At 42.6% G+C, this 23,313-nt stretch overlaps 1 protein-coding gene and 1 long non-coding RNA gene across 2 annotated transcripts in view; both read right to left on the bottom strand.

Annotated features, from left to right (window-relative positions):
* Positions 1–23,313, bottom strand: part of ABCG1 (ATP binding cassette subfamily G member 1) — a 57,162-nt gene that overhangs the window by 33,532 nt on the left and 317 nt on the right. Inside the window, exon 2 of the mRNA XM_048064503.2 lies at positions 20,334–20,577. Coding sequence (XP_047920460.1) covers positions 20,334–20,577 — 244 coding nt within the window. The remainder of the gene's footprint in view (positions 1–20,333; positions 20,578–23,313) is intronic.
* LOC106036121 (uncharacterized) lies at positions 976–13,906 on the bottom strand. Its single transcript, XR_007163504.2, has 2 exons — positions 6,967–13,906; positions 976–6,274 (listed from the first exon to the last, which is right to left on the bottom strand). It is a non-coding gene; the product is annotated as an uncharacterized lncRNA (long non-coding RNA).

Below are 23,313 nucleotides of genomic sequence, written 5' to 3'. Positions count from 1 at the left end.
GTCTTTCTTCTGAATCTATTGGAAATATCTTTTCAAAGCAATATCCATAGCCCAATCCTTGTTTGATAATTGCTTTTTGCTACCGTTTTTTAATTTCTTTTGTTTCTGTTACTTAAATGCGCAAGAAAGGTCTTTCCTTACAAAAGAAGAGCCAACACAATTTGAAATGAAAGGCTGACACATTCTCTTGAATGACAAACTGAAGTCACGAGCCTGATGCATACATTTAGAGATGAAAGCTGTTTACGTATGCCAGTCAGGCAAAAAGCAATTTCCTCATAATTGCAGTACCTTTATACCTCAAAGTACAAATAGAATTATTCACAGTCTTACAAACAGATAAAACCAGAACTCTCCCCAACATCCCTTCCCTTTAAAAAAAAATCTTCAAGCAGGAGATATTCTAAAATAGCCCTGCAGCTGTTAAGAACCGAACTGCCCCATCTGCCTTCATTTCAAAGTGCAGATGCAGCTGGGTCACTCCGTAGTGGGAGTCAGAAACCCTTCCTCCCTCAGAGAGGACTTCTTTGGGTCTTCTAATGTTGGTGTTCAGAATAGCCATGCACTTCACTTCTGTTCTCTCCCTTCTTCTTTCCAGCCTCTCCCCACCCACATGCATGCACAAAGCAAGAAGAAAAAAAGGGAGAAGTAAGACTTTGGCTCTCTCCTCCTATCTACATTTGTGTAAGGTCTAGGGAATAAGGCTCTGGGGCTCTTCAGAGCTACAGAAGAAATACAGCAGAAGTTACATAGCACCTCTTTCCTCCATGCTGGGCCTGATGGTAATGTCTAGTCTGAAGAGCTTAGATGTAAAAATAAGTTTTTCCTAAGAAGCTCTTCATGCAAACAGCTTTATCGCAAACTCTAGGTTAAATTGGTATCTGATGGGATGTCTTCTGCAAACTGCATAGCTAGTACCCTTTGAAACACACTGAGAGGTAAATATCAGAGGTGTTTTAAAAGAAAACTTTAAACTCAGGTGTTAAGACTTTAATTACAATACATCCACTCAGGAGCAGAGATACAGACAGAAACATCAACAGTTGGCCTCCAAAACTGGAGAGGAGCTCAGTGAACAAGAACAGGAGTCACATGCAGAAGAACTGCTGAGGCTGAGGAAGCTGCCGTGGCGGTGGGATATATCCTGGTGGCCAGCCCCATGGCTGGCAGGAGCAGTTATTTTGGGAGATCCTTCTTTTTAGTAACAGTCATGCTGATTCTTCCCTTTTTCTCCTTGATACTTTCATGAAACAGAAGCACAGGGTAATATATTTACTTCTTCCTAGCACTCATCGAGTGACAGATCTAAACTATGATCCTCAATGCTAAAATAAAGGAAGACCTGAAGGGTGTACAGAAATAAACCCTGGGTTAGCCCCAGTACTTGCATTTTACTTAAAACAACTGTGTTTTTCTCTCTCGTCTTGAATATTTACACTAATGAAGTTGCCCAAATTAAAATACTTTTCGTTGTCAGCAAACTAAATATAAAATCCTCTAAACACCGCTGAACTAATTAGCATCTTCTGTGGCATGTCAGAGCTGAATATGTTGCAAAGAGAACCCAACTGCACAGGGCATGGCTGCTTCTGGAATGAAAACGAGTTGGAATAAGCGGCTTTTAGGGGGCTGATTTCTGCTTTTTCTGCAATTGGGAACTGGAGAAGCTGGCAGCCTTGTGGGGACAGGCATCCATTGAGTTACCATGAACTACTCAATTTCCATCTGTTTTAAAAAGCTCCAGTTGACCTACATTTTATGTTATGGATTAGCTGAAGCTTATGGAGTAACATAGACAAAGCTTGACTCTTGCTGCTAATCATATTTCCTAAGCAATTAAATATTTTGCCAGTCAGATGGCCCATGTAAAGATGAGAGCTTTCAAGAGGAAAACTTTTTAGCATTTCACACACAAAACAGAAATGTTCACTAGACAGATGCACTCAGACTGCAATATAAATATCAAGCTGATTAACTTTTCCTTAGCATACTAAAACAATTCAAATGTACAAACTAAAATTATTTGAAGTTTTTAAAAAAGGCTAATTAATTCACAACTTCAGGACATAAGATGAGGCACCAAAATTGTTTGGCATTTTGGAAACCCTGTGTTTTTTTCTAAATTATCTACAAAATGATTGGAAAAGCAACTCAGAAAGCAAAGACTCACTACAAAAAAGCATCATTTCCATTCAAGTTTCCATATTCTTATTTTGAGGCAGACAGAAAACTCAACCTTGAGTTGGTTGGGTTTTCTTTTACAAGCCGGTAACATCATTCCAGCAGCCAGTGGGACACGCTGACATGAGCGTTAATCAAGTCTAAGTCCTCGAGTCAGATCAAGAACTCCAGTTTGGATCCCCTACATTTTCAAGGGCCCTGATCATCAGAGAGACTAGATTTTCTCTCTTCCTCTTCCTAACTACAAAGTCCTGGACCTGACAAATCTCCATGAAAATCCAGTCAGAAAAAAAATATAGTGAAGAAACAACCTATTTCTACTCTGATGCACTACCATTTTCCAACAGAAAGAAGCTATTGAAAATTTCCTGTTGGATTTTCATAGGAGATCCTCCGTATTAACAGTCCATTTACTTATCTTTGTATTTGTTTGGTTCCCAGTTACACTTGTAACTACTTTTGACACTCTTTGTCCTTCTTTACAATGAGATTCTTCAACTGTTTAATGAAAACTCAAAGGATAAGCTAAGAACCGGCTTAGGCTGATCCAACTGGTCTATTAAGACAGGAAAAATTTGGTAGTGAAAGCAGTTGGTTCATCCACAAATTGTAACCCCATCAAAAGAAATCTAATGCCTATGTCAATGACCTGAAGATTTATGTGCATCACTAGGAAGAGAGGCTCACATAAGCTGGTCTTCTCACATCCTTTTCATAGATGTCCCTGTAAACCATATTCCAAAATACACCTGTTTTTTCCAAAGTCAAGACATGCTTCCATTTTTTTCTGACCACCAACTAAACTGACAACATCATTTCAGAAAAATGCCAGTTAGATCCATTACCTGAAAACGAAAATTGACTTGTCTCTTGGGATTTCTTTATTCTCTGTATGATTTTTGTATGACTGCCTATCTATACTTAATATCCTTCAGTAAGTCATTTATCTGTGCTACTTGTTAACACCTGCACACTCAAAAAAGAAAAAGGTATTAAGAGCCCAGGCTGCTTACATGGTTGTCCTCACTCACGGTGCCACTTTAAATGAAACAGTAATGATACACAGTTAGAACAATATCCATGCTACCTCAAAACACATGCTTTGATCCTAAAAAACACATCTTCTCAGGGGCCTCAACTGCTACCAAACTATTACCAAAGCTCCGCTAAAACCAACTGAGCAGCACAGGCTCACGCTAGCTGAGTGGCTGGCACAGGGCTGAGGGATTGAAAGTGGGGATTCATAACAATCTAGACACACAGCAATATTTCAATATTCAAAGATTAAAAGGTGGAAAGCTTCCATGAAAGAAATACTGATGTATCAGGAACTCTGAATCTCAAGGAGGGATTTGTTTTAGCCAGTTGCAACATCCACAATGTAAACACTTGCATGTGAGCTATTCTGATGCTGGTAACACACCAGACTTTTGGCTATTGCTGAACAGTGCTTGCACAGCATCAAGGCTTTCTGTTTTTTTTCCTTTTCCCTCTCTGCCCCCTGCAGCCATGAAGCTGGGGGTGCACAAGAAGCTGGGCCCCAGCCAGGCCAGCTGACCAAAGTCAGCTCCCACACCATATGGCATTGTGCTCAGCAATAAAAGCTCAGGCAAAAGGAGGAGGAAAGGGGGTGGGGGGGGGAAGCTTGGGGTTATGGCGTTTGTCACCCCAAGTAACTGTTCTGTGTGCTGCTTTACTGGAAATGGCTGAACATCTGCGTGCCGATGGGAAGTAGCGAATAAACTCCTTATTTTGCTTTGCTTGTGTGTGTCGCTTTGCTTCGCTTATTAAACTGCTCTAATCTCGATCCCTAAATTTCCAGGTTTTGCTTTTATGATTCTCTCCCCCATCCCACTGGGAGGCAGCGAGGGACTGGCTGCGTGGGGCTTAGCTGCTGACCGGGGCCATCCCACCCCAGCTGCTCCTCCTCGCCAGGGTGGAGAAAGAGTCGCTCGTTGGGGTCACCGAGGGTGAGGCGAATACTGACCTCAACTCCACTGACTGCCAGGGAAATCTCTTCAGTCTCTAAAGAGTGCTGAGGTTGATGTCTAACTCGGACACGGACTTGTATGTGGTAGAAACCTACATTTACTCAGATGAATCTGTCAGGCATGTCTCTTGCTGCTGCGAGGTGCCTAAGGGAAAACGCTGTCTGCTGTCTCTTAAGTGTAACTGCTCGCGTAATTTCTGTCTTAAAAATATCTGATATACAGAAGTATAATTCAAAATCTCATGTGAGATTAACAGCTCCATTACACACAAGGACAGAGCAGCTGCAGTTTACCTGGCTACAGGCATTCCTTCTGCAGGTAATGCGCTCAGTGCCAAATTGGAGATGCACAAATTCAGGTTTTTCTGGGCACATTTTTCTAAGTGTATGTGACAGAACAAGGGAAAGTAATGACAGCTGTAGCCTGTGTGCAAATGGAAAAATAAGTACACCTCCAATATTGTCGGTGTTCATTTCAGCGCTGGGTAAATGCTTTTGATCGTTGTGTGAAAGCGGTGAAGGCACCACCTGTGATTTCTTTGTCTTTCTGCCAACAGGTGAGATCCCATCATGCCGACAGGGGCTGCAACATTCGGGTAATGGCACAAGCACAGAACATTGTTCTGCCATCGGATCACAACAGTTTGACAATGTTACCGCTTTTTATTTTTTTAATCTCTGTACGTGCATGTTAAAACTGAGTCACCCCTCCACCTCCCGTGAAGACCCGAGTGAAACACAGCAAACTTCTTTTAAGCGCTGCCATCCGCCCCTAACAGTTGAGTTTCCACTTCGGCATTTTTAATATTTGCAAGAGTTCAGTATTTTACAGTCATTGTTACAGTTGTCACAGTAGCTTCTACATACATTGGCCAGATTCATGGTCCCATGTTCTCAGTGAACTGACATCGAATACTAAGATCCTGTAGCAGGGACAGAGTCTGCTTTACTCTGTTCTTCTCTTTCACACTCTCCACTTGAGAAATGATAAACTGTCCCAATTTATCATCGATTTACAACAGAAGGGTTTGCTACTGTATGTTTTCCTGCAGGAATCCAAAGTACTGCTTTAAGAGTCTTAGAGGTCAAGAAAGTGAAGCTCACGCTAGGATAATTTCACATAGGAAGGTAAATTTTAAACTTAATCAAACCTACAGGTTTGGTATTGACCACAGAAATCTTACTGTCTGTTACATGGGAAGAATCCTTGGGGAAACTGCACACGAGCAGTTTCGTGCTCTTCTAGAGGGATGACTGCTGTATCAAGAAACCAGAAAGTCATTTTGGAACTGATGAAGACTCAAAACCCCATGTATGAATTCCACAATATATAAACCCCAAGAATCAGACCTATAAATCATGTGGCTAGAGCCCCAGCTGGAGTTTCTCCATATACTTGAACTATCTTGGCCTTTTTCTGCAGTAAGGTACAGCAGCTACTGGATGACAGAGCCCTTGATCAGGGAAAGGACCTCTTCTGGCAACTGGGAAGAATTCCCTGCTCTTTCCCATTCCCTCTCCATACAGCTTATCTGAATTATGGCTCCAACTCCCTGCTGAATGCTACCTGTGCCAATAACCAAGTAGCAGGGGTTATTCAAAACCAGCAGATGATCTTTTCCAGGTCTGACCCACTGAGCTCTAATGGAGCTGTTCTGTCTCTGAACCAGCAACTCACAGACAACAAGGACAAGGGTCCCCTGTGGGGATCGTCCACGAGTCAGTGATTCGAGGGGAAGAAGTCTCTTTAAAGGCAATGCACAAGGAGAAGATGCAATTGCCTTTGGGGAGGTTTACATCTGTCACTTTTTCCATCTTGCAAATCCGCAAAGAAAATGGTGTAGGTGGACGGCTGAAGATTGCTCTTCTCAAAGGCTTCCTCCTGAAATGGGTGCCTACGCTCTAATACTGACTAAGCTGCAGGGCTTTGCTTCTGATCTAATTAGATAATGATACTGCGATACAAAAGGAGAGGTTAATCTTGACTCCATCTTCAATCTCCTTTCCTTGTGTACAATTGTAAACATCCTGGAAGCACTTGGAGTCACTTCTCCCTATGTGTTTAAGTATCAGCACTTGCACAAATATGGATAATTAGGAGATCTGGAAAAGAGGAGAGAGGAGAGACAAGCTTTTAAAATACATTGGGCAATTCACACAGGTCTTGAGGTGTATTAGTGCCAGTGTGGCTAGCAAAAAAGACCAGGAGAGCAACAGAGTCTGACCACAACCAGACAATATCCTCACTCGTGCTCTCCCTTCCCTCCTATCCTGGAGGTGCTCACAGAAAGTAAACGTAGCCACAGGGGAACATGGACACCCATAGTGTTCACAGCGATATTTCTGGAAAGTGCCCTCCACTTGCAGATCTCAGGTGCTCACCCTCACACTATCAGCTCTGTTATTTGCCCTCCCTAGAGCAGTCATGGGACATTTCTAGCCCCCAAGAAAATCAGCCAGTAGAACACCTCTACTAGATTCCCTTTCTTTGCACCGCTCTATCAGTGCCTTTTGCAAACTGAAAAGGCACATTGCCGTTAGCTTACATGAAACCCTAATATCTTCCTTCTGTACCCCAAAATACAGACTTCTTCCAGTTTTCTGTCACCAGCAAACCACTATCCAAACAAACAGGAGTAGAAACCATTTATCTGACACATAAGTATACTCTCCGTTACACCTAGCAAGAAAGGGACTTGCAATCATGTTGAAATTAATAAAAAGGGAAATTCAGATAATGATGCTGGCAGTTGTAAACGGGAACAATTGTCCAAACATGTATGAATTGGACCTACCATTGATAAACACAAGGGCTCCAACCCATTCTTCCTTATAACTTCTAAGGAAAGCAAGAACAAACAAAGCACAAGCAATCTGATTACAGCAGAAATTACCGAGAGCAGAAAATTACTCAACTTATGTAATGCAATAAGCCCCTATTGAAAAGCATCAGCAAAATGCTGTCTTTTATTTATACCATTCTTTACACCAGTGGCATTCAGGTGGATAAAACAGCTTCCATTTTACAGTCATTTTTCCTGCTATTTTAGCTTATTATGCTCTTAATCCAGTAGCAACAGACTTGAACCACTTCTAAGCAACCAATATTCTTTTGCTTTTCATTAAAAAGCATCAGGTTCTTACTGTATTTCTATAATTATTTCACCTTGTCATGAAAAGGAGGAGGAATATGTACCTCAATGAAAATATTACCTTCAAAATATCTGCTATAGTGATACACGGCCAGATTTTGTACATAAATAAATACACCTGACTGGCTGTATGGGTGTATGTGCATATAGATATTTAAAATATACATGTGCACATACACATTTATATTTACACATATCCATGTAAATATATTAGATCACCTATATATCTACATTACATTGAACATATTAATAGATCATACGTATAAAAATAAAGAAAAGGCACATACAATACACTTATAGAGTACTAACATGAAAATGTAGAAATCTGGGGAAGAAGCCATAGATGACTCTCTGCACTCTGAAAAGGAAGAGGGTGTTCTGATCTTCTGAGACATGCCCACATTGGATGATGGAGACATTTGTAATGCTGGTTATCTGGACAGCAGCTGGACCACAAGTCAGGACCAGTTTTCTCAGGTTAATGCTGTGGGTGATGGGAGGGAGTAGGAAATAGATGGGCTTTGCTTTGTTATGCTGGTAGTCAGAAGTCCACTTTGCTTGACTTTCAGCACCGGCATTTGACATGAACTGTGTTAGCTTCTGACTCTTCTGGAAAGCAGTTTTAACACTGAACCGCATTAACGAGTGGAAAAAGTGCTTTTCAGATAGTAGGTCATACTCTTCCTTCAGCAAGCTTTATTAATTTCAGTTAATTTTATATCAGGGACGAATTTGGTCCAAAATGATCTACTGTAAGATAACACCGTTGGCACACTACCCATATCTATTCTTTGGGTTATACGATATGCCATTACTGAGATTTTAAGATTCATTTCGCCATATACTTCTTAAGTAGTACTGCTTGAGTGTCTGAGCTGAACCAAAGGTTAGCTCCAAAGTTAGGTTTATTTATTGCAGAATGTGTGTCACTTTTTGTCCCAACCCACTTGGCTTGATGAAGTGTGTTTTCCCTACTTAACACTTGTCAATGAGACTCAAACACAGTGTTAAAATACCACAGCCATGCCCACTATGGGAAGGCTTAGTTTACTTTTGTTTGTTTTCATACATCATACACAAGGTATTTAGAGAATATGTGACTCAGGAGGCTGGGATCATAGAATCATAAAGGTTGGAAAAGACCTCCAAGATCATCTGGTCCAACCATCCGATAAATAATAAATAATAAAGATAGTAAAGAGTAAATATGATAAGTAGTATTACTCACGTTATGGAGTTTGATGTTTCTTGTAGTGTCCCCAGGTGTCTTACTATTAGTGAAGAAGACACAATCATTGTCTACAAACACCTAGTCTTACAGTGATCCCAAGGTTCACGGACTTGTGACTACTTCAGGCAATATGTTTTCCCTTGAGATTTACATCATCATTTTCCCAGGCAAGAAATCAAATAGTCAACTTTCTTTGCGAATGTCTGTCAAGGTCCTCTGACTATTTTTAATACAGCAACTCACACACATTGTTATAACTCAGCCTTAAAGACAGCAGACCCTGATTTATTATTATCACAAATGGCAGCACCTCTATTCCCTGCTGGCAGTTACTCAACTTTCCTGATACTTTCACATCTGATGGTAAAAATGTTCAGGTGTGAGTTCTAATTCAATGATGATTTAAATCACAAGGAAACTTTCCCCGGACTTAAAGGAGCTACTGGCTAGGCAGACGTCATGTATTTTTAAATAGAAGGCTTAGCAAAATCAAATCGGCCAAGCAAGTCTAAAAATTGTCTTTGCTCAGCTATGCAATAAAAGGTCAGCCACACCGAAAACAAAAACCCAGGCTGAGAGCACCAGCAGAGGTATCAGCCCAACCAACTTACTCTGTGCAAACATAGCCCCTGAATCGGCCACTCTTAAGACTCTTGAAGGAAAAGGACAGGACCACTGACCGTGGGGAAAAACCCACCAGGGTGCATCAATGGGGAAACTCTCTCTCTGGAGTGGAATAGGACTTATTGTGCCATGCAGGGGGAAGAGAAGTGGGGACCTGTGCAAAACCAGCTGTGGGACAGAATACCTGCCCTGCCTTGTAACCAACTGGACCTGCAGAGAACCGAGGCTGCCATGTAGCCACAGGGCTGGGGCAGGAGGAATCCCCTTGGGTCCCGAAACCCCGCCAGATGTGGCTATGGCTAGCTGTCTTGTTTTACAGCCATCAAAATTAGAAATTCTTGCAAATTTATTGCAAAGACCTTGCACTTCTGATTGCAAAACAAATCTGACCCAACTGGTTTTCAGCAAGGTCTCCCATCCAGCATCTGCACGGTTAGTGTTTATTTACTGTCAAATTCCTACTCCGTGGCAAATTCTCCTTCAAATGATTCTACAAGGTTCAGGGTCAAAACCAAGACCCAAATGAGTAACTTCTCGTGGGCAGCTGTGCACAGAGGCATTCCTCTGCATTTTCACTTGTCCTCCCATCATATGACATTCCCCTCTGAGCAGAGAAAGAAGCTCACTCCCAGATGGCCAGCCACAGGTTTCAGGTTTATGGGCCTCAGATAGTTATTTTACAGGCCTTGACAGTCCTATTCAGTAAGCTGGCTGAACTTAGTGGCATTTTGACCCAGGTAAAAAATCTGTCCTCCCTCCAAAAGCAAAGTGTTTACCTTCAATCCCCGTCCTTTTAACTGTGTGCTTGTTTACCAATTCTAGCCTTGTAATGCTGGTGCTACTAGAGTGTTTAATTTCCAAAGCACTTGAGGTAGTGAGTGGGTCATGACTAAAGAAATTGTACCAGCCATGCTCTGTTGGTGCAGCCTCATCCACTTGAGCACTTCAATAAGCACAAAACACATGCAAAAGGGCAGAATTTAACTCTGCTGCTTAATGAGAGCATTAAAACCTTCTGATTTTTTCTCATTTTTGTATTGACTAGCTGCATCACTTCATTTGAAATTCCTTTCTTCTCCTGCCCTGCATGAAAGCCAGCTCTCTGAAGATCAGCATGAGGCAGAGCAGAGGTCTCACTCTCACCTACCCAGGAACCTGACCATGGCACGTTCCATTTTCTCCTCTCTGCGGCAGCAGATGTACTGCAATTATAAACAACATTTGTTATTATTCTAAACATGCAAAGCAGGAAGAAATATGATTCTTACACAGAAGATGTAGGCTGCAGATACTAGATGAGAGGCAGATGGTAAATTGTCTTGTAAAGCCAAGGTCTCTGCCATTTATTTTCCTTTGGAACAGATAAGTAATGAATGATGAACCAACAAAAAAGTGGTTAACTCGGTTTGACTGTTATGTAATTCCACGTACTTCTTTCTGTTAACAACTTGGACTACCTCATCCCCATCCTCTCTGAAGAGAATTAAGTCTTCAGATTGCATCTGTTTCTTCCAACAAAATCAAAAAAGTCTAAATGAACTGTGAATGAGAATACAAGCCTAACAGTGACAAGAGAGCCCAATCAGGAAACGTAGTTAAAAAGGTTTCTGCAGGATGACTAAAGACATATTGCAGTTTAAGTCTCCAGCCATACGATTTCCTAGAAGGAATTATTCTGTCCTTGTTCAACAGATACTTACACAACACCAGGCTTTCTGTATTTTATACAACCCCTTACATTCTCTATCAAATATTCATTCTCCAATCTTTTCTAAGAGAGGAAGTATCCAAAGGCCAAATTAACCTCAAACGTCTGTACTAAAGAACACAACTCACAAGGGAGTAATTTCCAAATATGTGTATCATCACCGATGGGATATTTCAACAGGCCTCCTGATAGTGTACTTAAGGAACAAATGAAATACATAAGGACGCTTGCTAGTAGGAGGCTATTGCGATTCAAACAGTTACTAAAAACAACTGAAGTTTCTTGCCCTTCTATCTATGTGCTGTGACCTTTTCTCATCGTATTTAAACTATTGCTTTGGGGACAAACCGGTTAAATAATTGGTTGAAAGGAGCAGTAATTCTTTCAGACATTTTTATTAAACTGTAACTTCTTTTAATGTCTTTGAAAGTTGGTGAAGAAGTGACTACATTTGGAAGGACTTGAGGACTCTTAGTCTTTCCATTTCCTAATTAACACAGGCATTTATATCAAGAAGATGACAACGTTACTAAAAGATAAACTTTTCACATGGTACAGTCTAAGCCAGGGCTGGTGTGTCTGCTGTCCTCCATAGTGGTGATGGTAAACAGAAATTGCTGGCTTCTAGGTTCAGAGCCTAGCTGGCACAGTAGGCAGGCAATCTGAACCCCTAACATCCCAGCTTGTTACTGTCCCAACGCTTTTAACAGACAAAAAGGGAGAACTTGTGCGGAAGTCTCTGATCCAAGATTCGGTTATATAAATTGCATGTGATGTCTTTTGGAAGTAATGTCTTAAAAGAAAGGCCATTTTGTCATCTTACATGGATGTCACGGAAAGTTTCAGTATGGTCTTTTACTAAAGTTGTTAAATAAATGAACCTGACAAGAAGGTAGATGGACGGCTCTCAAATAACTGAGAAAGCAGGTAAAGCAACAGGAGACACCAGAATAGGAGTCAGTGGTCAGGCAGTGGGGAAAGTTTACCCCCGAGTACCAGGGAATTTGTATCAGGCTATGCGTTTACTCCTAAATGATTTGGAAAAGCAGGCAAACAGCAAGGTGACAGCACGCACACCGAAAGCCTGCACAGGGTCAGAGAGCAAGTGAATGATTTTACAAAAGAAAATTCCACGAACAGCTGCTAAACAAACCTGATTTTGGAAATCTGAGATGCAAGTTGCAAGGACGTGGGGCACATTGCATGCCTGCCTGTTCTCACACCGTTCGCAAAGTCTTTACTTCCGCCTGGTGTCAGGGAACAGACACTGGGCCAGGTGGGCATCCTCTGACTTTGTACAATGGCAAACTGACCCAAACTCCCACGTCATTTTTGCCAAAAAGTGTTAGACATACATCCTTACGTAGCTCAGGAGTGTGAAAGCCACAGAGGTCTGCAGGATAAGACATGGCCTTTTTGGTTAATGCACTGAGTTCTGCCTGAAGGACGTTCACTTTGAGACTGAACACCCACCCTTCAGTCTGCAATGCTTTCATTTTAAATCCAAACCAGTTCCTTCCCGTGTGCTACCCCATTTTGCTGGGATTCTCCCTGCATATTTTTTGGAGCAAGTCTTGAGGTGTTAATTCTCATTGTAAGACCAAACGTTTTTTCCTCACAGGGGACAAAAGTTGCCATCAGTTTAACAGGTATGGTTGTGAATTATACTGCAGCAGGGTATCCCTGCTCAGGGTCTGCCACATTTTTGAGTAGTATCATGTTCTCTGTGCTCTGTCCTCCCAAAACCAGCCAGTTTACATAGAAGAACAATGCTACAGGGAAGTGTGAAGGAATTAGTTTCTTAGAGAATAGAGCTGTATTTTGAGATCTTAAATCCCCTGAGAACAAAAGTCTTGGTACTCATGCCTTGGCACGCATGTAAGTTTAGACCCCGTGGGCTTCCAGAGGGCACTTTCCAAAATGACATGTAAATACACAAGTGGAAATGGCCTCTGACAGCATTTCTGCTCTTGCACTAGCTTCTGTTCTTGGCTGCTTTTTTGATTTACCTCCACTTTTACTGAGGCTGTAGAGGACCCCGATCAATCATTTGATGGCTGAAGCCTTCAGTTGCAAAATGATCCTTCCCCAATCTTCCTTCAGACATATCTTCAGACTATGGACTGAGTTCTACTTCGAAATACCATTGCATGAAACAAAGTACACCCACATGCCAGCCTGTGGTTTGCTGTGACATTACCTTATCTCACCCTACAATTACCTTAAAGGAGGCTACAACGAGGTGGGGATCAGGCTCTTCTCCCATGCACCAAGTGATAAGACAAGAGGAAATTTCCCCTTACATTGCACCAGGGGAGGTTTAGGTTGCATATTAGAGAAATTTCTTCCCTGGAAGGGTTGTGAAGTATTGGAACAGGCTGCCCAGGGAAGTAGTTGAGTCACTATCCCTAGAGCTCTTCAAAAAAGGTGTAGATGTGGTGCTTAGGGACATGGTTTAGTGATGGACTTGGCAATGCCAGGTTAATGGTTGGACTTGATGATCTTGGAGGTCTTTTCCAACCTAAATGATGTTACGATTCTATGATTATCCACACGGCACAGCTACACACCACCTCTGAAGATGGTGCATGCAATCGCTACCTCCTCAACACCTCGAGCAAGAGATGAATGCGTATGGGCAGAGGACAGCAGAGCACTTCATCAAATCCCACTCAGTGTACAGAAGGTCGCAGCGGAGAGCTGTCAGGGTGAGTTACAGCCAGCCCCCAACACACGCTCACTGTGAGATGGAAACAGTAGAGACGGCAGCTCAGTCTCCCAACAGCTCATCACCACTGCCATCACCGCTTCCCTGGGATATAAATTCTGAAATGTTTTAACTGGTCCCCCTCTGAAACTTCCTTCCTTGATCACGAGTTCTCAATGTTGTTGGTATTGTTTTACCAGCAGTATGATAAAGGGAAAGAAGAAGAAAAAAAAAAATGTTCCACTCACACAAAAGCTCAGTGACCAAGACTCCCCGAGTCAAACTCGGACATGTTTCCAAAAAAAAAAAAAAAAAAAAAGCTCTGCATACAAAAAAAAATAATCCCACAGTAATAACAACGGGCTCCATGTGAAGGAAAATAAGCATTTCTCTGTTTCAGCAGAACTACTGCTATGAGAATGTCATTCTCAGCTGGGAAACTGACAATCAGACAAAGGGGCTGCCCAAGAATTGTCCTTAGTATCCTCTATTTTATACAACACATGCAAGAGGATGCTAGGAATTGTTATTTATCTCTTAATAAAACACTGTGAACTGTTCCAGTGACAGTGACTTCTTAGGATATTTTTACTATCTTGACACAGCTTAAGAGGTAAAAGAGAAGCTGTATGGGTTTTACCAAGGTAAATTTAGAAATCCTGTTAGAAGTCACGTTTTGTTTTCATTAATCCCTCTAACATTTTAAGTCACTGAAAAAGACGACACAAAATGCTTGGCTGAAGAGCTTTTACTAGTACCGCAGCTCGTTTCAGCCAGCTTAACTTGTTTTTTCTTCCTAGCACACGGCTCTGAATCTGCACACACTCTGCTCTCCGGGCTGAAACCACGCTCTCAGACGAAACAGGCAAAACCTGCGGAAAACAATGCAACCCATCTGTCGGAGAAAGGCGAGAAGCGAGAACTCCCTCTCTCGCGAAGGGCTTTTTATTTATTTAATTTTGGGGGGCTCTTTTCTGCTCATCTTCTCTCCTCTCCTCTTAGCAACAGCTCGCGGAGCAGCCAACCAGGGCCCGCTCCCCGGCGCGGAGCATCGCAGCCGCGGGTTACTGCAGTGCACTGACCGCCAGTAACCGCGAGCCAGCCCGCCCGAGCGTGCGGCGCCTCTACCGCAGTGCACCTGCTGGGGCTGAGGACAGGCTTTTTCCGACTCCTCTGGCAAGGATTAGCAAATAATTTAGGGCAAATCCCACCCTCCACCCCCCACCCCCCCCCCCACGCCCCTTTCCTTTTCCGTTCAGGTCTTCGGAGGGTGGAAGCCAGGAAGAGGAGTCACGGGAAAGGTGCAGCAAAACAAAAACCGAACAGCTAAATAATAAAAGGAATCGGGGCTGTCCGAGCACACGTACCAGAAATAAGGAATTCATAACAGAGCAGCAAAAGCCAGCCTGCTCAAATCTGTGTTGAGGGCTTGACAGGGGGCTATGTTTCCACCTCGTTCAGAGATCAGCATTCATACAGCACACAGACCTCTGGGCTGCTCTGATGACACCACCTCAGGCGGTGATGGACGCTTTCAGCCCTTTACGAATACCAAGCAACCTGCCGAATATTCTCTATTTTCCCCTCAGACACTACGGGGCCAGCCAGAATAAACACAGTCCTGCATCCCCCTCCTTTACACCGGCAAACCTCATCTGCACATTTCACGTGCTGAATCTTTACATTACAAACCCAAAACCTTGTAAGAAAAGACAGGACCTCTACGACCACTCGTCTTCCCGGGGTCTGAGCTCTTACAGCAAACCCCAAATAACATTTGGGCATTTTCTGCTGAGCCTGAATTTCTGCATGGCCGCTAATCCTCCCAGTAAGAAGAGCAGGTCGCAGTCGGCCCGGCGGGGGCCCCTTCCCCCAGAGGTTACTACAGATCAAATCCTACCCGCACTTCCATCCCCAGGCGGCACGGGTGAGTCACTGCAGTCCTCAAAATAACAGTGGAGAAATTTCCAACTACACTGTTGCCTAATTAACCACGAACACTGACAAGTGATAGGAAAAAAAAAAAATTACTCCCCAAATTCTGGTGGAGTTTTAAAAGCCAATTTATTGCTGCTTTCTTCCCAGATGCACTCGTTAGGTAGGAGCGATATTTCCCTGGGATCCTACGTTACGGCAGAAACCTGGAAACAAAAGGATAAACATCCTTTGGTGTGTGTACACAGAACCAAACTCACTGAAGGGAAAGAGTTGTATCAAGACAGAAGACTCCAAAGTACTTTTTGTGGCTTCCTCATATTTGGGACCATCCATGATTTTGCTCCTCAATCAGTCACTCTATTCAGATCTCTTTATGGTGCTTATAAAACAACAACGACAAGCTAAGGCACAGACTTTTCTACAAAATCCCCTTGTATACAGTCTTCAAGCAGACTTAGATTTAAAACCTACACATCTACTATTTTTTTTATAAGCTGGTAAACCCAACACATGTTCCTGTTGTTTGCATTTTAAATGACATTTTCAATGTCATTTGAAAATACAGCTTAAGCAGACAGTTCGCAAGCCATGATACGAGCCACCTTCAGTCTCTTTTTCAACCCTTAGATAAATGGCTGTCTGATAAGGCAGTGAAATTTTGGCCAAGGTTTGTTCTGAAGCTCTGTGGCTGTTGCTTTTCCTCAGTTAAGGAGCCCCCACTTGATCTAACAGAGGACTCTCCTGTTCTCTCTCTTCCCCTGGCTGAGTCAGCTGGCTCCCTCGTCCAGCTTCTCCAGAAAGGAGAAGACATTATAGAATATTGTTTGTTTGTGTGCTGAATCTTCCTTTTTTTCTGGCTTTGCCAGTTCACGTTAACCTTGACACGCTGTCCACTTGCTCCAGCAGTCCTGGAGGTTTCTTAAGGAAATCTTGAATCCTGCTGACCCGCACAAGACTTCTGGCACATGCTTGAACAAAGACTGGAATCAAAGACTGAGATGCGTTTTACCAATCTCTTTCCTTCAAAACTGAAGAAAAAGTTCATTCTGCCAGCTGAGTAATTCCCTAAAAGCTTTATGGAAGAAATACCAAAGTTACGTGAGACCTTCCGAAAAATTTCACTTCTGTAACCTCTTCCAAATTCCCATATTGATAAGAAGTCCTGCTGAACTGACCGGGTCAGACACAGTTTCTTTGATCAAGGACTCATCTGCCAGGTTCACTCCTGTTAATACCGCTGACTTTGAGAGGAATTACACTGTGAATGAATCAGACCCAGACTCGTACAAATCCTCACTATGAATTTGATAAAAACTCAATTTGATAAAAAGAGTTGACCAGGCTTGTTTGCAGCAAGCAGCATTTCTCGGATAATTCTGAGAATGAAACGCCCTTCCTTGTTTTTACAGAGATTTAATAGATAAGTTAAATGAGATTTAATAGATAAATTAGGTGCGTTAAGGCTGAGACACAAATCAATGAAAAATTCTAATTTGAAGTCTACTATGGCTTATTTAGCTTTTTTGTTGTTGACAAGCAATTCAAGCTCACCTTCTTTGTGCTTTTAATAAAAAGTAAATGATGTTACAAACCATGAGTTTCACTGTCTGAACAATGCAGCAAAGTACAGAACACAATGGCAGCATTACTAATTATTCCTCCTTTTGTTAATTTAGAGCCTAACCTTAACATTACTTCACAATAACATCCTCACTGAAGGGAGTACGTTTTTCTGTTGTTGCTTTTTAGTTCAATTCCTCTCTAACACACTGGCACAAATTGTCTTCACAAGGAAACTATATTTCTCCCTTTGTGATCCAACACTCACTGAAAGGTTTTAACTAATTCATTACAGTTGCGGGGAAAGATGTAGGAAGAGCAGAATTTTTCCAGTTCCATTTCAGAATAGAAACGCCATTAGGCATGTTTTCGGAACAGCATCCCTTACCCCTTATTGCCATGAACAGCACCAAAGAACAGAATGAACTGAGAGACATCTTCCGTTTTTTTCCATCTTGCACATACAAGTTTACTGGTTTTTGTTTGTTTGCTTGTTTTTAATTAGTTGGATTACCAACACTGGACTTTGTACCTTCAGGAGCATGCTCTTGGCTACTCAGAAAAGAAAAAAAAAAAAAAGTGAATTTAAACATTTCACTTCACAGCAATGAGAAAGAAATTTAGTGCAGGGAAGCCCCAAGAAGTGTAGAGCTAAAACAGCCACCAGTGTTCAGAGGTGAAATATGCCCCTTTTCCTGAACAGACATAGATTAAAACTCATTGCAAAGTGCCAGTTTCCCACTGAAGAAGAAACTGGTAAGAGGCATTCAGAATAGTTTTATGTGTAATGTGTTTATCTACAAGCCTACTCATTTTAAACAGAGATAACCAAAATTACACACAAACAGTTCTATTCACACAACTGCTAAAATGATTCAAGGAATCTAATATTTTGGTCCCAACCTTCCTTTGAGACTATTTAGGCAGTTTGGTATTCAGTTTTCTGTTTCTCTACTGGAAAACCTTCTCTATTAAAAGCAATATATCGGGTCAATCTCTGGAGTGGGAACATGGTTGGGAGGGAAGTTTGTTTCTGGAAGGTTTCTATAGTCTGAATCATAAAAGCGTTGCTTGGAAGGGACCTCTGGAGGTGCCCTAATCTAGCCTGCTGCTCAAAGCAAGATGATTGCTACCACCAGCTCAGGCCAGCTGTGGTTGTGCCAAGTCCACTCTTCTAAACCCCGCAGCATGGAGAAACCACACCACCAGGGTGACCTGTCCCAGCACTGCAACACACTCCTGATAAAAAGCTATTTCTTAATGACCACTGTAACCCAAAGCGCAGCACCTGGCCACTGACGCTTGTTATGTATCAGCTGGCTCTACCACCAGGAGTTTGGCTCCAGTGTCTTCACAGCTGCCCTTTGTATAATTGTAAGCCACTGCGAGATCATCTCCTCTTTCAAATCCAAGTGTAGTGGGTTTCTGGTCTGGAATCCCTTCATCATTTTTGGCCAGTGAGAAACAGACCAGTTAAAACCCTCAAATTGTCAAGTCCAACATGAAACACTTCGGCATAGTTCTATTTCTTGGGGGAAAAAAAGACTTCAAAATTTGAGTTTGCTCCATAAACACAAAAAATAATTTTGAATGTACAAAAGTTGTTGCCAAACCGAGTTGTTCTCCTATGGACAGCAGATCTAGATGCAATGTTACTAAATAATTTAAAGAAGGCATGTGTGTACACATACAGTTTTGACGTTGGAAAAAAAAAAAAACAAACACTAAAGCCACAAGACCGCACATCCTTCTACAAAAAATTAACTGCACGCATAGGCTATCCCGATACGGCAGCAGTTGCACGGCCACAGCTCAGTGTTTTTCATACCACACATTTCTAGACTATTAAAGCCTCGGTGTTATGATAATGACAACATTTCCAGACAGCAGCAACGTACTTTACGAAACAATTTCAAGTGGAACCTTTAAGCCAGTGGATTTATAGATTCAAAGCAAGTCCAGGTATCAAATATGGCTCAGCCAGCACGTTGGCAGGGTCTTATCTCTTAAAAATAACTAAAGCACTCGGCCGTACCAATTTACATTACTAAGAGAGAATTCCTCAAGAAAGAGCAATTATGTCATTTAGCACACAAAATTCTCCGTAAGATTTCAGTATTTTCTTTTGGACTTCCTTCTTTTCGCTAGCAGGAATTTACTGCATGACCTAGTTTTTCTTTCAAAGAGACAACTAGTCACACAAAGACACACAAGAAATTTCTCCAGAAAACACATGGCTACACAATCCAGATGAAAGTATAAAAAGAATGAATACAAAGCAGATGAAAAAGGGCAGTGCCATGTTACACCCACCTTTCAGAACTGGAATAGACCAAGAGCATATAAAGAACAGAGTCGAATATGCCCTCCTAACTCCCATCAATAAATCAGCACCAGAAGCAATGTCTCAGAGCTATAAGTGAAATTGTATTGCGAGAAGAAAGCGGTAATGTTTGACTTCCTTGACACACGAATCCAATATCCACATCATTTCGGTGGGCCCTGTGTTACAGGCTGTGAACAGTTTGTTGTGTATTAGAGAAGTAACTAGCAAAAAAGCATGCTGGTCCTTGACTAAATCTCAGGATTTAGTCCTAGCAATAGGCAGTCATTTCATCTGCTAAAAGAAATGGTAAACTTAAAGACACCCATCTGAGAAAACCAAGAGACATGGATGTGCTGACATGCCAATAGCCCACAGCACTGACTTTGAAACACAGCATTTTAAGAGAATAACTATCTTGGTTTCAAATGCCTTCTGAGATTCTGAGATGCTTGCTGTTCTGCAAGTGTACTGAAAAAAACAGCCATTTGACAAAACAAGGTATTGTAAAAGTTAAAAAAAGCATTCCCTTTTCCCCGACCCCTATCTTTAAACTCCTGCATGCTCAGCCTGTCCTCCCCCAGCATTCAAACAACAAATTGTAAACATGCAAGATCACAGGACACATATTTGGCAGCACAGGAGTACTGTATGTGCTTCAGATACTTTAGAATTGGGAGGCAAAAATAAACAGTTGTACGAATTACTGCATCTACAGTATCTTGGAGCATGAGCATCAGGCTCCTGGGAAGTTCCCTGCTCTGCTGGGGGCAGCGGGACTCTCCACGTTCCTCAGAAGGAAGTGGTGTCTGCTTCCAGAGCAGGGACAAATCCTGCACCTAGTTTTTCAATCAGCCCCGGGGCAGCTTCTTTATGCTCTTTTCAGCTATAACGTGTTAAAACATTAAATTTTCCTCACCTTTCTTCCTCCACCACGGCCCTTCTTGGATGGAATACGACAGTTCTTTAAACTCAATGTTTACAGCTGGTCTGCGTGGCAGGTAGGAGAAACGATGAGCTTCTGTCAGAGTATTGTCCACTTTTTTTAAGTGTCCATTCATCAGTCGAACGTCTTGGTTATCTGTGCCATTGGAGACCACCTCATCCACTGAAACGCACACTGACTTTGGCTCAGCCATAGTACAGGCAGAACTGCTGGCGTTCTAGAGGGAAAAAGTTGGAGAAAGGACAAAGTTCACAGACTTTCCCTTAGGAACGCATTTCAAAACCTTCTGCATGAGAAGAGTTATTATATAAAATAAAATTCAAGCACAGAATCCAGCACAGAAATGTGTTGAAGGGTGAAAGAGGGAAAAAAAAAATCTTTTGTTTGTTCTGCCAGTGTCTTGACAGAAGAGGTAAAAGAGCTTGTAGCACACAAAGAGCAGTTCCCTTAGCACCACTTTCCTCTCAGCGGGTATATGCAGCACATCAGTATCTAACTTCAGAATAGAATGGCTCTTGCACCAGAATAATACAGCAGAAGAATACAATTTCTAAGTACAGTCACAGTGTATTCAGTTTCTCATCCCTCCAAGAATTAGGCTCTAGTTGCTCTGATTCCAGGGCTTGTATTAGGACAGAGCTGAAGGGGGAAGGGAGCTAGCTGAACAATTGTTTACGCAGACATGTCAAAAGACAGCCTCTCAAAAAGTCCAAGAGCTCTTACGCCTTTAGATCAGAAGATACTTCTGTAAACGTGAAATTGCACAAGTTACACTTCTGCAAATTTTGAAATGTACTGTTTTCTGCCGTGTCTGCTCCTGCAGCAATAGATCTGAAGACTCTGAGACCTGCAGCAGTACAACTTCTTTCCTAGAGGTTTGTTAGGAAAGCACAGCGATTTCCATCCAAAATCCTTCCTTGCTTGACAGTGATCCCTAATGGAAATCTTATCAGCTACATAAACATACTAAACCCTGCTCAGTACAGCACTGCTGACACTGCAAGGTCAATGCTCTCTGCTCACAGCCATGTCTCTTACCATGCTTTGCCCAGCGTGGCACCCAGTGCAATTCCACTTGGCTTTTTTTGGACAGAGGCTCTTTCCCTTCCTCTCCTGACTGTGACAGCAGCTTGCTGCCTGCCTTTCTCTTCTTTTTTATTTACTCACACAAAATCTGTACTTTTTTGATTCCTTTTACTTGCATGGGCACCTTGGACCAGTATCAACAGGGTAGGTCCAAGGCCTAAAGGAAAACAACCATGAATCTTCTTCAGCTAAACAGAATTTTGAACAGTTCGGAGGACATCCTTTGTCATCTGTTGTTTGGAGTATGCCATAAGCAGTGCCTAACATCTGCACAGTTGTCTATTATAAAATCTAGTATTTTTAATACAGATTTGTATCAGAAAATAATTCTGTAGGTAACAGATGCCAGGCTTTCCATCCTGTCACCCGTATCCAACAACCTACATGTCTCCAAAGGTACCCACTGAAAAGTAGATCTGCTGCACCTCTTTCCAAGGCACCAATGTTGAACACCCTCAAATAAGGAGCTGTAGGTCGTGACACTGTCTCTCCCTGCTCGCTCTCTAGAGCAACTAAGTCACACTGCCTCCAAAATCATCCTCTGTCATGGGGAGTGGTCTCCCCATTGATGTGCTTTTCAGGTCAATCACTTCTGATGAATGCTGATGAAAAACCCTAAAATACAGTCCTTCAAAACCACTGGTTATCAAGCATCTTCCAGTTCTTCACGTGCAAGCACGTAGCTCTGGATGTGAAAATCTGCTCTGCTTACCACATTTTCTCAAGCAAGAGATTTTAATCATGCTCTCAAGTTGCTCAGAGGTCAAGTATCCAGTAACACTTACTCCCAATTTCTTAAACAGATGACTGTAATAGCACGTAATTTGAACATAACAAGTGTAATGTGAAACACCTTAGACCTGAACAATTGAAAAACGCGAACCTCCTTCTTCCCTTAAAAAATTAACAGAAGGTGAGTTAATAATGTTCCTGAATGTTTTCAAGGCTTACTTTGGCATTCTCAAACAGTTTGGTTCACAGAAACTACTCAGCAAATTCACGTGCCAGAGGGAATATCCAAAAACTACCAATGAGCAGGGCACACTGACTATTCTAGGGACAGTCGGGGCTTCTCCAGTTTAGATGATTTCAAGAAGAAACATCCTTTGGACAAGGTCCTTGCAGTATGACTTAACCAGCCGTGAGTACGAAGCCAGAGACGTTTGTTCCTGGGACACAAACAAACCATTTCAGTCACCCGGTGGACTGAAACGCCTCTTCTCAGCAGACCGTGACACAGCCCTGGGTCAGACGCCAGCCTCCCGGGGTCCCCTCGCTGGGGTGAGGATGTCCCCTGCCACCCGGGGTGACTGAAACTCCACTGTGCTGTGGGGTCTTTGCTTGAAATTCCCCACAGGGTGGGCAATTCTGGTGGCTCATACAGCCACCAGTCTGTATAACCCGGCATCGGAGGAGAGCCTGAGGAATTTCATGTATCTACAAGCACAAGCCGTGTGTTTTTCCAGACACGATGGTGTATGCATGCAGCTGTGTCTTTCGCACGGGTGTCCACCTCAAACACACCTATGGCGCTTATATCTCAGCCGATTTCACACAGTTTTGTTCCCCAGCCTCCCGTGAGGAGCTGGACTGCCTGCTGGTGTTTACCGGGCCCGGCAGCTGACACGCTCCCGTCCCCACACCGCGATGCTCCCTCACACCCTGCACCCTTTCCCCCAAACAACTTCCCCGCACAATTCCTTCCTCCTCCCGCAGCCTGCCTGCCTTTCACCGAGGCTATTATGTCAGAAATAGAGGTTACGGTCCCCCCTGGTAAATCCGTTTCGAGAAACCACCGGCGGCGGGGCAGGGAGCGTGCTGGCACAACCCCCTAATCCCGTCGGCAGCTCAAGCCGGGAGGTTACTG

The sequence above is a fragment of the Anser cygnoides genome, chromosome 1, assembly GCF_040182565.1.
Source record: "Anser cygnoides isolate HZ-2024a breed goose chromosome 1, Taihu_goose_T2T_genome, whole genome shotgun sequence".
Lineage (NCBI taxonomy): Eukaryota > Metazoa > Chordata > Aves > Anseriformes > Anatidae > Anser > Anser cygnoides.
Note: the sequence above shows the minus strand (reverse complement) of the source record. Positions and strands in the feature narration are given on the sequence as shown.